We start from the raw sequence: 16298 nt of genomic DNA, 5'->3' as shown, positions 1-16298 counted from the left end.
ACATTTCTAAGGAACAGTTGCGTGATATTTTCCTCCAGAAGCCAAGATGCCTTGAAACTGTGTAAACAGCACAAATAACTTCTGCTGCATTTGTGGCAAGGTTACATTTGCATCTCAAAAGTGCAGTATGAAGGCAGTGGTAAAAAAGGCACACCACCTATATTTTAGATGCAAAATAAGGGATCAGCACAAAAGTTGGGCCCCTCATTATTACTGCATTACATGTGCAACTTATCTGCATCATTGGCTAAACAAGAGGAAAAAGTCCATGCCTTTTGCAATCCCAAAGGTGTGGAGGGAACCCACCAATCATAGCAGCAGCTGCTATTTATGCATGGTTCCCCCAACTGCAAAAGGGATCTCAAGAAAGAATAAGTGGACTGTGGATATGCAAACATTCCATCCACGCTGCATCCTGTCCCCCATGGTGAGGACTTGCCAGTTCCAGATCCACCAGAATCCTACTCTCTAGACTCAGATGATGAAAAAGATGATAATTTTGAATTATTTTGACACAGTTTTGACCTGAAGCTGTACCTTGGAAACTGGAGCCAATTAATACTCAGGACTTAAATTTTCCTTTATTAGTGACCCAATTCTGAGGCTTTCTTCTTGTAGACCAGTGTTATGCGTTTCGGCATGTGATCTGCAGCATAGCCTTACAACACTGATTCCACAAAGGACAGGTAACTTTTTTGGAGCATGACAGGAGTAGAGGAGAAACTACAGCGTCTCTCACATAGATCCTTCCATTTAACTAAGAAGTTAAGTCAGCCTGGCTTTCCTTTACAGCTACCTCTGAATTCCTCTACAATTCTTTGGTTATATTCTATTAGTAAGGAAGCAGGTGCATTTAAATGTAAATTCAAGAGAATTTAAAGAGAAGCAGTTACAGAAACCTGCTGCTGATCTGCACACCATGCTCATTTGCATGGTGCTCGAGGCACAGCAGCTCCCACCCACGACCCATTCTGCTCATGCTGCTTCTACTTTTATATTCCAGATTCCTTCGCACTGCTTTTATTATGCTGCGCTAAATGTGTAGTGGTTCCAGTATTGTGACATAGCCTGGTGGGAGTGGTTTTGGCCTGCAGAGTTAGGTGAGCAATGTTTCTTCCTGCCCTCACATTTTGCTTTTGTCCGGAGGAGGAATGGTTTTGTTTTCTGACATGGTCGAGTGTGGAGAAGCAAAGAAACAAAAAGCAAAACAAGCATGACTGCTGTCAGCTGCAGGGAGTTGCCAGGAGTTGTCCTCTGTCTAAGCATTTGTAGACTTCTCATTTTTCCCTCTCTTTTTGAGGATCTGGGCCATCTCAGTATGGAGGGAGCTAACAAGCCCTGCAGTGTTTGCTGGCCATGCCTTCTTTGCAGTCCCACAACCAGGAGAACAAGTAGCTGTCTTTTCAGAAGTGGAGGGTAGTCAGCAGTCTTCCTCTACAGTTTTCCATCTCCCTGTAATAAATATCCCCTCCCTTCCGTCCTTCCTTCCTTCCTGGGGGAATGTATCAAGGAATTAAATCAGTACTGTCTTCGCCCTTCCCCAAGGCTCCTTCCATCTTCCCAAAGGCTCCTTGAAAGTTTGGAAGGAGTTTAAGACTTCCATGTTATACCTCCTTTTCATTCATCTCCTTGCCCTAAACCTTTCTAGGTAACAATACAGTAGAGCCATCCTGGATCACAGCAACCATCTGTCTAGCCAAGGATTCTGTTCAAACGGGTCAGCCAGCTGCTCAAAGGATTCTACAAGCATGACTGGAGTGCATGTTCCCAGTAACTGGTGTATGTAGGCATACTGCTCCTGATCCTAGAAACAGCCTGCTGCCATCAAGGCTAGTAGCCATTGGTAGCCTTCTCCTCTATGAATTCGTGCCGCCTGCTTTTGAAGCCATGTAAATTGGTGGCCATCACTAGTGATTTCTATCATTTAACTCCAAAGTATTCCCTTTACCTGCCCTTAATCATCTTCATGAAGTTATCCCAGGTTCTAATAATATCAGAAATAAGAATGTCTCTTTATTCACTGTCTCTACACCATGCATAATTTTTGTACAGTTCTGTCATGTTTCCCTCTACTCACCTTTTTTAAACAGTTAAACTTTACTCAAAAGTAAACCACTTTGACTTCATTGGACTTAATTCTGGATAAGTCTGGTTGGAGTGCCTCAAACAAGTAAGGACATTACAATAGGGGCAATAGTGGAGATGCGTGCTCTAGTTTTTGTGTTGATTTGTAGAAGGGGTTTGAAAATGCTTTTTGGTGGAAGGGGAAGTTGAAAAAGGGGAGGGGAGAAACTCTTAGATTAATAGCCATTTCCAAGAATCTGCAGAGGAGGTCAAGGCACAAAAGCAGAATAGTTCTGAAGTGCTAGCTGATATGTCAAAGAAAAAAGCTCCAGCAGCAGTAGAACATATATTTATGTCTCCCCAGACCAGGGGACATAGGGAGAGAAGATGTTTTAAAACTGAACAGAGGTAATCCATACAGACTACGATCCCAGTGTAAGAATCCTCTTTTCTTTGATTAATGCAGATCTTTGCTGGTTTGCACACATTAAACCAGGAGCCCAGAAGCTATTTCAAACCAAAGGCAAAGGCTTTTGTGGGCTGCATTTCAGCAGAGGGTGGGATTGAAAGCAAAAGGAAGCAGGGGCCAAAAATGCAAAAAAATCAATTCATCTTAAAGCTCTTACAAATAGCAATTAAGCATTAGGAGAAGAATTTACAGAAAATATGTGGAAAACTGCACAAAAGTCAAACAAAGTTTGAACAGTCAAACAACTGGTGGCAGCTGGGAGTCTCTAACAGGGTTAGACTTGGTCTCTTAGTTTGATATCCCTGCATGGAACAGTTTTTTTAAAGCCCCAAAGTAGTAGGACTTTACATAATACAACTTTTCCATGACTTGAAATGTTAAACCGCACAAATGTTATTTTGGAACTGCACTTCTTGTGTGTGCTTATAGATTTTTAACAAAAATTGTTTTGGAAGTAGAGCCAGATGGTGGGTCCTATATGAAGCAGGTGTTTAGTTCAGTAGAAGGACAGTTGCAATGTAATATCATTTTATACTTTTACACATTCACCTTCATACAGCAAGGAACAAGGGTTTTTAAAAAAGGTGTGATATTTATACTTTCCCATTCAGGTTTGATCCTAAAAGCCAAGAAATGAAGCAATTACCACCAGATACTGTTCGACTTCTTTCAAGTTCACAGGTGATCACATCAGTTGTCAGTGTGGTTAAAGAACTGATAGAGAATTCTTTGGATGCCAATGCGACCAGTGTTGATGTTAAGTTGGTAAGTTGAGTTAGGCTGAAGTTGAGATGAAAATATCAGTGGGTATAAAAGGTTTCCTTGTATTATTTAGTGGTGCCTTTCATGCTTGAATGTTGCATTGCTTGCTATATTTATCCTTTAACATTTCATCAGCTCAATTCTGCCAATGACTTTTAATCTTAAATGGATTTTGGATGTAGTGAGTGGTGCACTTACACTGTCAAATCCTGTAAGTTTCCTTGAACTTGCCCAGGTCAAGCCAGTTGAACTTCTATAAAAACTCACTTTGCTTTACATAGAGCCCTTTGGAGCATATCATCCTCTAATTTAGGGGTGTTAATTTTGTCCTTGATCCAAAAATATATAAACTGAATTTTGTTGATACATCAGTCTGAAGAGTGATCATAAGCTTGCTTATGAATTGTTATGTAGAATAATTATTTATATTTAGCACATAACAAATAAAAGTTAATTGTTTCTTCTGGGTGTATCGGAAGATGACTTTCAAATGTTTTGCATTAGGGTGGTTATGTATTCCAGGAAGGATTCCATATAATAACTGTAACTAAAAATGATTGTTGGACTGGTTCTGTGATTTCTTTGCAGTTGGTCACTGGATGGCTTGATGGTGAGAGTTCAAGTCTTGTAGGCATTGTTAACGTGAATACTCTTTACTTGAAGTACCTGGAAAAGGTGGGCTTAGGACAGGGATGAGAAACACGGTAACCTGCATATGTTGTTCAATTGCAACTCCCATCAACTTTCACCATTCGCTGTACTGACTAGGACTGATAGGTAATGAAGTCCAACAACATATCAAGCATCACATATTTTTATTCCTGGTTTAAGCGGTGCTTGTCATCAAGTATCTTTGGAAATTTAGTGGTTTTTCTGAAGCCTGCTTTCCCCAGGTTAACATTTTTTAAAAATGAAAAATTACATGTGACAGAAACAACAGAATTCCTCTTAATATATTGTATCCAGCAATAGAAGTTGTTTTGTATCTTGAAAGAAATAGCATGGAGTATTTTCATGAGAATTAGAGTGTATGGAATAATTGGCTTCAAGGCATGGTTTTAAGCTGCCATAGTCTCTGGGCCAGTTTGAATGTAATAACATGGTTTAAACATCCCATCAGTTGTCATGCATGAGTGGGAGAAAGCAGGCACACTTTAAATCAACAACTTAGGATCAACTGGGTTGTTGGGTATTGAGCAGGTTTGCACATCATGGCAATCAATTGTTGTTTTTTTGCACAAGGTGGTCTGTTGTGTCATCTGAACCCTGTCATGATATTTCACTGTGGCATGTTTGATATTGAGAAACCATGAACAGAAACAATGGCCTGTATTATGGTTTCTCAGATGGTAGCTTGGTGTACTACTCAAATTCAACACTATTTTTTGTGGTATTGAGGCTAGAACCATAGACTGCTTGGCATGAGCAGCCTGAGGCTGCTCTTGCCAAGCCTCTAACCAGAGAGCATCACTGGCAGCTGCCATTTTGTGCAGCTAACACAGGCTTCCCTGTTTCTCGTCCCTCCTGCCCGACAGGCAATTGGTTAGTTTTGGGAGAAGAGCAGCCCTACTGAGTTGATTCCCCTGCTATCACATCCACCTGAGTGGAAGAGTTGAGGATCTGCTAGACAGCGACACCATGTTGGACTGTGTAGCTCAGCAGGTTCTCGATCCCGCCCCCTTGCTCACAGAGGAAAGCTCTTTGCATGCACAAGTGAGCCAGTTACAGCATCAAGCACCTACTAGGCATTAGGAGGAACTCTGCTGCAGTGGTTCCCCCCTCCACCCATGCTGCACATGCCAGAAGGAAGTTTCTGGCACTTGCAAAAAAGGTGGAGACAAGGGTGAAAAGCAGCTGGGTGGCAACAGCTCCTGTTGGGAGCTGGGTGCCTCAGTGGAGTCCCCCGTGCTGCCCCGCATGTGTGAGCAGCAGGAGCGAGAAGCCGCTGGGCAGTGGTGGTGCCTCGTTGTGGGCTGCACGCTTCACTGGATTCCCCTGCTGCCCTGCTTTCTTGCTCTGGCAAGCTGAAGCGAGAAAGTAGCGACTCATGCCACCTCACCCGGGAGATCCTCGCCCTGCACGTGAGAAGGGGATGGTTTTCAGTTTATGGCCTTCTTGTAATTAGTCAAAGAGGTGCCCCATGAATGATCCTTGGCATTATTCTTGATTCTTGAAGACAAGACGTTAACATGGCAAGTTATACATAGGGTTCCATGTAGAACTGTATTGGGGGAAGATTTATAAACAACCACACCAGAGTAAGCTGTATAATACTACTGTCAGACATACACCTATATCATTCTTCATATCATGAGAAGGGAAGACTTCCTGGCAAAGACGATCATGGTGGGCAAAGGTAGAAGAAGAAAAGGAAGACCAAATAATTGACTCCATGTAAGGAATATGTAATTTCTAACAATTGAAAATAGTAAAGAACAAACAAGGAGAAGAATTATGACCAAAGCAGAAGAGAGATACAAGCAAAAAAGTGCTTGTGGTGTATTTTCAGCTCCATTCTCCCTTCTTGCAGCAGTTCTCTGATTTATTAAACAGCAAAAAGCCATTTGCCTGCCCCAAAGTAAGAATCCATCTCATCTTTACTCATGATGAGTGAGTGATGCTGAAGTGTGTATGGCAGCAAACAACAATCCTTGGGAGAGCTTCTCCTTTTCCTTGTTTTTGTTTTTGTTTTTTTTTGTAAACCAGGAAGTCCAAAGATAAGTTTATACATCAGACTGTGGTAGAACTATTCAAGTTAGCTTGTAACCACTTCTCTTCTGATGAACAAGAGGAACGGCATGGGGAGATCCACTGAGGTATGCAGCCCCCAGCCAGGTGCTGCTGCCATCCAGTTGCTCCCTGCCTCTGCTGCCCACACATGAGAGGGACCCCATGCGGGAATCTGCTGAAGTGTGCCAAAAAAAAAAAAAAAATGTGCACAGTGAAAACCGTAGAGGGGTGCTTGTTGTGACATGTGAACCCACCCATTACGTGTGATAAGCTGGGTTGTTTAGGGGCTAAAGAATGTTGAGGGGTTAACTCAGCAACAAAGCATGGGTAAACCACCTGTCCCTTCTAAGCAGGAGTGGAGGGAAGGAGATCCAGTACTCCAGGTTTGCACGTCACTTTCAGCAAGCAGTCAATTGTAAGTTGTTGATGAAAAGCGGTAGTGGCAGGCATACAGGAGGTAGTGCTTCTGTCCTCTCCTGTTCATGCATGATAGCCCATGGGGTTGTTTAAACCATTGTCTGTAGTTGCATGCAAACTGAGTCTCTCTTCTTCCTAAAAATGACATTCAGGTTGCTTAGCATGTTGGGTTTTTTTTTTAAGGTTCAGATTTCAATTTATTTATTTAGAAATCGTTTCCACTGACAGCATGGAAATAATCAGTTTTATGTGTGTCTAAAATAGTACCACAGGACAAGTTTATACACAAAAGTAAAAGACATGGAATTATATCTGTGTGCTTTCAGATGCTGTCAAAAGACAATTCTGTATAACTGCTAAATAGGCATTCAGTTTGCCATGAGTTTGCAAGAGTTTACTTGAAAATTAAAGTAGAAAACAACCCTGGGTAAAAAAATTAAATTTTGGACTCGAGGGAGCACTTACAATCTTCTAAGGGGAGAAAGGGGGGAATGTGCAAAGTTGTCTATATGTGGTTTTGCTCCTTTTGAACAATGTGGATCATCTTGTTTAACTTGTTTGGCACTACTTACCCAAACCAAAGAGAATTTTCTGAAAGTTTTATAACCCAAACATCTTTACAAATACAAGGTTTACTGAAAGTTTCTGTGCTTTGCTTGCAATCATGGATGGGGATTTGTATCCAGAGTGATTTCATTGTTCAAAGAATTATAGACTACAGTCCTGCCAAAGAATGGAATCCAGTGAGTGTACAAAGCAGTCAAAACTGCAAATGGTTGGAGAACATTTATCACATTAACAAGTCCAGTGCAGCATCACTTCCCATATTTGAATACAGACAGCACTTGCTAAATTCTGTATGAAGCCAGTCTTGAAAGTATGTAAAGCTAGCATTCCCTAGCATTTCCCAGTTTCTACCCAAATTAAATGGAAAGATTCAAAGTACAGAATTCAAAGACTTGCGTGCACAGTGCTTCTTTGTATGGCAGTGCTGGCCCGAGCTGTTCTGTATCCTAAAGCAGAGCCCAGATCGCACCCCCTTCTTGCTAGATATGTCCAGCTGACACCATTTGCTGTTTTCATCTATCACCTCCACACTCCATTGTTTCATCCAAAGCACAATAAGCTTTGATTTTCTTTCAAAGGGAAAGAGATCCAGACTCAGCAAGGCTGCTTTCTGCGAAAATGTGTTTAGAATTGGACTGTATTAAAAATCAAACAAAAATGTTTTAAACCATTTCTTTGGGTGAGTGGAGCAGGTAAAATTCCAAATTAAACCAGAACTTTGAAGATGATTTAGAAATTAGAATCAGAAGAGTCTTATTGGAAGTTTTATTTTCAGTGGTTCAGAATAACTTCAAAGAATGTAAGCAGGCACAGAAAAAGCATAGAGCTCAGTTTTTGTTACTTTAACTGTGCTTTGGTTTTGTTCTGTGTCTGTTAACTATTATTTTTTTGATAAAGGAGAAATACAGCCTACTCAGGCTGTAGGGTATAATTTTAGACTATGATTTAGAGTTATAAGAATATGTCTCTGCAAGCCGTGGTGCTTTCATGCTAACCTTCCCTTCTCTTCCTCTGATGTGGGAGGGAAACTTACACTTCTGTTTTGAGTTAACCATAGCTTATTGTGTCATTGTAACCCTAAAGTATGGTTAATCTTAATTATAGTTGGTTGAAATAAGCCAGCTTTGTAGCTTATAGTTGAAAGCTAGCTTGTTTCAACCAACCAAGATGCTTCCGGCAGCTTATATGTGCTTCTTTGTTTTTATATGAATATTTCCTTCTGCTTGCTCTCCATGTATGGGTGGTACAGCATGACTGCTTGAGCCATCCATTTTTATTTTACAAACTTTATTCATTGGCGAGGCACTCCTGGCCTAGTAGTTGGAGTAGTATTTGGTTTGGCTCAAATTCTATGTGTAACGGGTGGCCAAACTGAGGCTCACAAGCCATGTACAGCTTTTTGAGTTCATTTTGTGGCTCGCAGAGGGCTTGGAGCCCCCTGTTTTCCCCACCAGTCTGGATCCTAGAGATAGCACAGGCATGAGTGTGGCAAGTTCTCCCAAGCCCATTGTCCTGTCCTGTTCTCTTTCTGAGGCTCCGAGAGAGAGTGAGTTGGGCTGGGGAACCTTGTGAGAGCTCGCCCCACCCTGCTTTGTGCCACTGACTTCAAAAGAGGTATCCAGCTTCAAAAGAGGTATCTTGACCTTCTTCCTGATTGAGGAGAGAGTGGGGACCAGTTGCAGCTCCAAAGAGAATTTATGTTGTTTATGTGACAGTCTCTGAAGATGGCTATTCTCTTGCTGCTTATCTCTTCTGCAGGTCCTTCAAAGGTCCCTGATAGAATTCCAACTTGAAGACCATGTCTTAACAGAATTCTCAGTGCCTCTCACTAAACTATAATTCTCAGGATTCTGTCTGTGACAACAATAAAAAAACTATTTTTTATTAATATGACATTTGCTTTGAGTAGTTTTTGTTTCTCAAGGTTCATTTCTTTGGGAAGGGCATCCTACAGTTAGTGTTCAGGTGTCTATGTGTCTTATCATGCCCATTAAAAATTCATACACTGGTAAGTAAGAACACACTTTAATAAAATAATAATATTTGTTAATGTCTCGTGGTTCTCAAACATCTGACATTTACTGTATGTGGCTCTTCGGTTGAACTTGTCTAGCCACCCTGTATTATAATTTATGTGTAAGCTTTAGGATCTATTCTGCACAATCTTTTGCTTTAGAACTCTTGGACAATTGTCTCTGTGGTTTGTATTGGACATAATTCAGTTTTGTATTTGATAATTTTCTGGTGGTGTTAAATAGGAAGGCTACGGTTTTGATAAGATTGAGGTGCGAGACAACGGTGATGGAATCAAGGCAGCTGATGTTCCTGTCATGGCAATGAAACACTACACGTCAAAAATAAGCTCTTCTGAAGACCTTGAAAATTTGACAATGTATGGTTTTCGTGGTGAAGCTTTGGGATCAATCTGTAGTACATCGGAGGTAATAAGCTCATTTGAATTCCAGTTTTTCTGTGTCTGTAAAGCATAACTGTGAGTTCTGTATAAGCACAGACATAAGTAGTATTCCAGGTAACAGAGTTGCTTGTTATGATGGGCAGCCAAACATGCTTCCTTATTCTACAATTCTTACTATTCTATAGTAATATGTTCTTTAAAAATAAGCTGATGCAAGGCGATTTCTGAAATTATAGCATGGCTTCACACTGACAGCATAGTGTTTATATTGAAGTTGTCACTCTGCTGCTAACTCCTTAATTAGCATGGAAAATGCAAGGTACCATCCTTCTCTTGTAGTTTTGGAAGTGCATCGCATGGATTTCTCGGCTGCTGAATCTGCCTGCATGTATTCCCTTTATTCATTAGCATCAAGACCTTCTTTACAAATTCACCTCTTTTCAGACTAAATGCATGGAAAAAGAGTGGATCAGAAACAGATTTCTGTGCACTCTTTTCCTGCTGACTCTGCATCCAATGATGTCATCAGAAAAGAAGAGCCTACGCATGTTTAACTATATGTGTAGGCTTCCACATGATCAGGAACCCATGCAGGCTTCATGTGGAAGCATATAGGCATGGAGCTGTGGGTAGGCCCTTATCTTATTGTCCTTAAGAACATAAGAAGAGGCCTGCTGGATCAGACCAAAGGGTTATCTAGTCCACCATCCCATTACCCATAGTGGCTACCTAGATGCACCTGGGAAGCCCACATGGAGGACGGAAGAATGGTCACTCTCTTCCAGTCTTGTTTCCAGCCACTGATGTCTAGAGGCATGCTGCTTCTGATCATGGAAGAAGCATAGCCATCATGACTCGTCACTGCAGCACCAGTACTGGGCAATGTCCAGTGGGGCCTGTACCAGTTCTCCTGTGCTCTGGCTATTCCCTTTGGCAAGCAGGGTCTGCTGCTTGTGGAGTGAAGATGTAGCACTTCTTGGGGGCCAACTGGAAATAAGTGGAAGCACTTTTTTTCTTCAACAGAACAGGTCAGGAGCTTTACCGGCCTGTTGCAATTCAGAAATGAGCTTTTCTGCTTGTTTCCTCTGAGAAGTGTTAAACTGTGTGGCACAAGTAGTGGGTGGGTCCTGCTTGCTCAACAGAATTGACTGAGCCGCTGAGACATGGCAAGCCCTCAGGTGCTCCATAGGATACTACCTACTGTGGGAAAGAGAATGTATATGCATTTATTTAGAAATTCCTGATTGACACTAGGTTCTTTCTTGGTAGGTTCTGATTACAACAAAGACAGCGGCTGATGATTTTAGCACCCAGTACAGTTTGGATAAAAGTGGTCATGTAATTTCTCAAAAGCCATCTCATCTTGGACAAGGTATGGCTTTGATACTATATTTCTTCTTGCCTTTCAGGCAGTGATGTGGTATCTTAGTTCTAACTTTTTCACACAGCTAAAATGAAGGCAGTCAGATAACATTTTAAGATTTAAGCTGTACCTGAAAATTATAGTTTCCAGACCTACACACATGGATGAGTTCTCATAACAGTCAACATTGACCTGTGGCCTTCCAAGATGGGACTCCATTTCCTCTCAGCTGTGTCTGCCACAGCCAAGAGAAGAGGAGGTGGGAATGTTACACTATGGAACCGCTGTATGCTCGTATATCTGTAGAAAGATTGTGGAGGCAGCAAAATACTTTTTAAACTTACTTAGTTAAATAATAAGCACCACAACTGGAATAAGCGTCAAAATGGCAATTGTGGTGCAAGTGTTCATGGGGCAAAAAATCCCAATTCCACATGTAGGTTAGTGGGATCTGAGCTAGCAGTGACTGATGAAAAAAGAGATGTTGGGGTTGTGATGGACAGCTTGATGGAAATGTCAACCTATGGCGTGGCTGTTGTGGTAAAGGCAAACTCCACTGGGACTAATTATGAAAGGAATAGAAAATCATACTTCCATTATACAAATTTGTGGAATACTCTGCCAAAGGATTGAGGCCTTTGAATTGTGGTGCTGGAGGAAACTCCTGCGAGTCCCTTGGACCACAAGGTGATCAAACCAGTCAGTCTTAGAGGAGATCAACCCTGACTGCTCTTTAGAAGGCCAGATCCTGAAGATGAAACTCCAATACTTTGGCCACCTAATGAGAAGGAAGGACTCCCTGGAGAAGAGTCTAATGCTGGGAACAATAGATGGCAAAAGAAGAAGGGGACGGCAGAGGATGAGGTGGCTAGATGGAGTCACTGAAGCAGTTGGTGTGAGTTTAAGTGGACTCTGGGGGATGGTAGAGGACAGGGAGGCCTGGAGGAATGTTGTCCATGGGGTTGCGATGGGTCGAACACGACTTCGTGACTAACAACTGTACAGTTCTGGCTACTGCATGCAGCTGAAGATATGTTGAGATGGAACAAACACAGAAAGTATCATATTTGTGGTTTCCTGTGGACAACTGGTTAGCCACTGCGTGAAGAGAATGCTAATGTAGATGGGCCTTCAGTCTGATTTAGCAGTTTTCTTATGTTCTCACTTTTGCATGCAAAAGTTGGTTCAGGAGTCATTTCTTTTGATTTTTGTCACCAGTGCTCTTTCCATGTTAAGAGCTGATGAACCACCAACCTGCTTTTTAAACTTGGGAGAATTTAGCGTGTGGTTTTGAGGGTCAGTGAGAGAGAGACTTGAGCCTCCTGACAAGTTGCCAATTGCCAGAGCAATCCAAATGGTGTGTTGGGGGAGTTAGCATTTCTCAGGTGCTTGCTCACCTCCTACTCTGGCTAGGGCCAAAAGGGCAGGGGCATTCTTTTCCTGGCTTTTTAACCAATGGCATTCATTCTAAAATTTTAAATTCCCATTGAAACTAGTAGAAGAAAAATGAACTGTAGCATGTTCAGACTGGTGTAGTTAACTGACCTGATCCAGGGATGTTTTGTGGGAGCAAGGAGACTTTGGATCCAGTTGATCCAAGGCTGACTATGCCTCAGAACACTTCTGGCAGGAGTTTTAAGCCTGAGGCAGCACAGCAGCACTCCCATTCCACCCTAATCCTCTCTACTGGTTTCTGGTAGGATTTAGGATTTCCACACTATCCTAATTCTCCTCTGCTGACCTTCGGCAGATCGTTAATCTCTGGAACAAATGTGGATCTGAGGCATAAGTGCTAGATTATGGCTTCTTGGTAGTGAAGAAGATTGCAAGATCACTAACCTAGCTGTCAGAACACATGTAAAATATTCCTTGATTTCAAAAGGGGGAAGAAGACGATGACGATGACAGAACTAAATTAATGACATCTTATTTAAACAAAAAGTAAAAGGAATTATATTTGCATAGATAAAGCAAGACCTTGTTTTATTAGCAAAATACACTCAAGTAATAATAATAATAGAATGCATTTCATTCATCAATAATAATGTCATTTTCAAACATTATTTTATAAAAGACTATATTGTCTTGAAAAGATGTATTTTTCCCAGTGTTTCCACTAGCTGTATTTCTGATTAACTGGACCAACTGCCCCCATATAGCATGAGTGAGAATTAGCCATTCAGTGACACATCATTTTGAATTACTGCTCATTAAGAAAGTCACCTTTTTAACAAAGCAAATCTGATTATGGTGCACTCATTATGGCTGTTTCATACATTTCAGCTATAAATAGTGGAGCTTTTAAGCTGGTACAGCATGTACTTCGTACAATTTATTACCCAAACAGTTAAATCCCAAGAATTTTCTCGTTAAATTCGATAGCCCCTCTTCTATATTGCTTGTAATGAGATCACCCTCATCATAAACACTTGTGCAGTCATATCTGCTTGCACCTGAAGTGTAAAGGCACTTATATAACATCTTGTTTGAGGAGGGGTTGTAGGAGCATTGTGATTGTTATAGGCCTTTCCTGAACACTTCTCTCTTGATATGACAAGTCCAAGGATAAGGATTTATCTTAATGGCTGATTTTGAGAAGAAGAATACTTTTATGACCATCTTTGTTCATACAGCTTAGAATTCTTTGGGTATAAGACATCTCAATTAACAAAATAGCCTTTTGTCTTAACGTGTTGTGTTAGGGATTTTTCATGGTCAGGGTCCAAAATGTTAGGAAATTCTAGCTGTTAGGAACTGGGCACTTACAAGACATGTTATTTTAAGCAAGATGGATCTGGTATAGAATTCCATGATGTGGCTAGTTCTAGCTTCAGCACTACCTTAGAATGGATGTCCGTCAGGGGCAGAGCAATGGGCCTAAATCCCAGAGTTGTCTGTTTGCTGGACTAGATACATGGGGCTGGTTTGCATAATCAAATAGCTCATCATGGGTTGTAGTCAGGAGGCTACTTTGAATATTCAGTGTCCAGCCATGGTGCATCATGTCGAGTGACCCTAGGTAGCAGGCACTGTTCCACAACCATGGACCATGGGTTAAGTGAGAAGCATTTAACCCTCATTCAAAACCCCTGCCATCTGGGATCACATAACATGCCAAGCCAAGGTCATATTCCAGTCAATATGCACTGCAGTCATAGTGTGCTAGTTGGATTATGCAAGCGAGGGCATGGAGTTCAGGCAACTGAAAGTAAAATTCCATGTTCCAAGTATCCAATGACAAGCAGGACCATCTGAATAGAATTAAAACATTGAAAGAATTCCTGGCAGTTACCTAGTCCTGTGCCGTAGGTGAAAGTCTTCCCATTCACCTGATAAAATGAGGGAACGGACAAGACAGAAATGGTTGCTATTGCTGTGTTTACCATTAAATTAAAAAATAAGATACTAGTGGATGACACATAGCTGTAGCTCCTGTTCCCTCCCAGCTGGGTAGCCTCCCTTTATGAGACAAGAAAAGACTTGTGTTGCATGTGTGGTGGATACAGGAGGAGAGCACATGAATGTGTCAGTTCCCAGTCATGCCCTAAATGTGGGGGAACATTGAGATCAGCTCAAGAGCTGCTCCATATGCATTGTCTATCATTGCCTACAATGGGAAGGAAAGTTCTTTTCACAATCTGTTGTGGTTTAGGATTTTGTACTCTTAGCTAGCAATCCCATATACAGTGATCTCACAACAGATCTGATCTCTGGTCTAGAAGACATTTGGTTTATAGAAATAAATGCTAATGTGGCAATATGTCTATCCTTGGTCAGATGAATGCTCAGCTTGTATATTAATGTGGGTACCAATGGAGAATACATCGTTAGAAGCAAGAAAACTTGGTTATCTCTGTCAGGTCAATCTTTGTGTTCTCCTCCTCCTGTTTCTGATAGGTACAACTGTAACGGTACTGAAGCTGTTCAAGAATCTGCCTGTAAGAAAACAGTTTTATTCAACGGATAAAAAATGTAAGGAAGAAATTAAAAAAATCCAGAAACTTCTGATGGCATATGGTATTATAAAACCAGAACTGAGGATAATATTTATACATAACAAGGTAACAAAATTGGCTACAAATTGCTTAACTTGTAACTGTTATGGATGCAGTATTTGACCCAGAGTACTCATAATTTTGGATCTGATCAGATTACTGTGGTTCATATTTCAGTGGGACATAAATTAGTCATAATTAACTTGTTCTGTTGATTTCACTGGGTCTTAAGTGTCAGAATTGCGCCCTCTGCACCTATAAAATAGCCTTCAAAAGTTGCGAATATAGATTCTGAGACAGACAAGGAGCTTTATAGGAAAGTTTTGTGGAAAAGTTTGGTAAGCATGGTAGTATAGAGTGGATGGTTGTAATACAATTAATCTGGGATATGGTAAGATTAAGAGGAGGGACCAGTTGATGCTCCAGATGCTCCAAGTGACTGACTCTTATGCAGAAAATGGTGTGGTTCACACTTTGGAAGGGATGAAGATAGTCAGTTTGGAACCAACTTCATATCATTAAGCCACATTTCCTGATAGCCAATATTCTAACTTTGCTTGTTTTTAATGTTATTTACTTCTGCAAGATTCTTCTTTGGTAGTACACAGTTATCCTAGCTTGTCAGGTTTAATATAAAGGCTTTGGAAAGGCTTTGTCCTGGTCTGCTTGGAAGGCAGGGAAGAAGGCCTTAAGCATGACTAGCTTTTTAATTTAAGACACCTATCTCCTTGAATTAGGAAAATTGTTTCTAATTATGGCCTGAATGGTAGATGTGTATATTAACATTAATAGGCAATTTAATACAGTTGCATTTCTGTTCATGAAAATGTGTATGTGTAAGCTGGTTGCTATTGTTTCCTTTTACCTTACTTGTTGAATTAAAATTGTTATGCCTGCTCACATAAGGCAGTGGGAGTGCTGCTGCATTACTTAATCGATTTTTAATAATATTCTTTTCCTTCCCTACTCAGTCAGCAATAGGGAGTAAGGGCCTGGATTTATGTCAGACCCTTTGCATACTACTAAAATGCATTTTTTTTTCATTTTAATCAAGTGTAGATTGGAATGGGCATTTCATGTACAAACTGAGGATTTGTATTTGCAACAGCATTCTGGGCTGGGGGTGCAGGAGGATTTGAATGGTGGGGAGAATGTTGCTTATGCTAAACCTCTATAGCAACAGTTTTGTGCTTTTGTACATGTAACAAGAGGTTGATATGGCCACATACAAGCCTCATGCTCGGTGTCTGGCTTTTAAAAATTTCATTAGATAACATTAGATAACATGTTTTTCTTACTACAGTGGTACCTTGGCTCACGAACTTAATCTGTTCCAGGACTCTGGTCGTGACCCAAACTGGTCGTGAGCCAAGTCAAATTTCCCCATAAGGGTCAGTGTTATTTGCCTAAGGATTAACGTAAGGGTTAATCCATTCTGCAACTGTTTACTCACAAAAATTTGATGCAAAGTGACAAAGAACAACAAAGATCATGGCCATCTCCCCCCCCCCCCAG

The 16298-nt window shown here is 41.0% G+C and overlaps 1 protein-coding gene across 13 annotated transcripts in view; it reads left to right on the top strand.

The window, feature by feature from the left end:
- The window catches only part of PMS1 (PMS1 homolog 1, mismatch repair system component), a 43606-nt gene that overhangs the window by 2575 nt on the left and 24733 nt on the right, over positions 1-16298 (top strand). For 4 of the 13 annotated variants that reach the window (XM_044427004.1, XM_044427015.1, XM_044427002.1 and 1 more), the window contains 5 exons: positions 1004-2499; positions 3145-3298; positions 9268-9450; positions 10695-10797; positions 14686-14849. In XM_044427004.1, coding sequence (XP_044282939.1) covers positions 3167-3298; positions 9268-9450; positions 10695-10797; positions 14686-14849 — 582 coding nt within the window. In that variant the 5' untranslated portion in view covers positions 1004-2499; positions 3145-3166. Of the gene's footprint in view, positions 1-589; positions 2500-3144; positions 3299-9267; positions 9451-10694; positions 10798-14685; positions 14850-16298 lie in introns of those variants that run through there. The other 9 variants (XM_044427003.1, XM_044427014.1, XM_044427013.1 and 6 more) reach the window with 5 other exon arrangements.

Source organism: Varanus komodoensis, unplaced genomic scaffold (assembly GCF_004798865.1).
Source record: "Varanus komodoensis strain SLA01 unplaced genomic scaffold, ASM479886v1 scaffold18_1, whole genome shotgun sequence".
NCBI classification, from domain to species: domain Eukaryota; kingdom Metazoa; phylum Chordata; class Lepidosauria; order Squamata; family Varanidae; genus Varanus; species Varanus komodoensis.
Note: the sequence above shows the minus strand (reverse complement) of the source record. Positions and strands in the feature narration are given on the sequence as shown.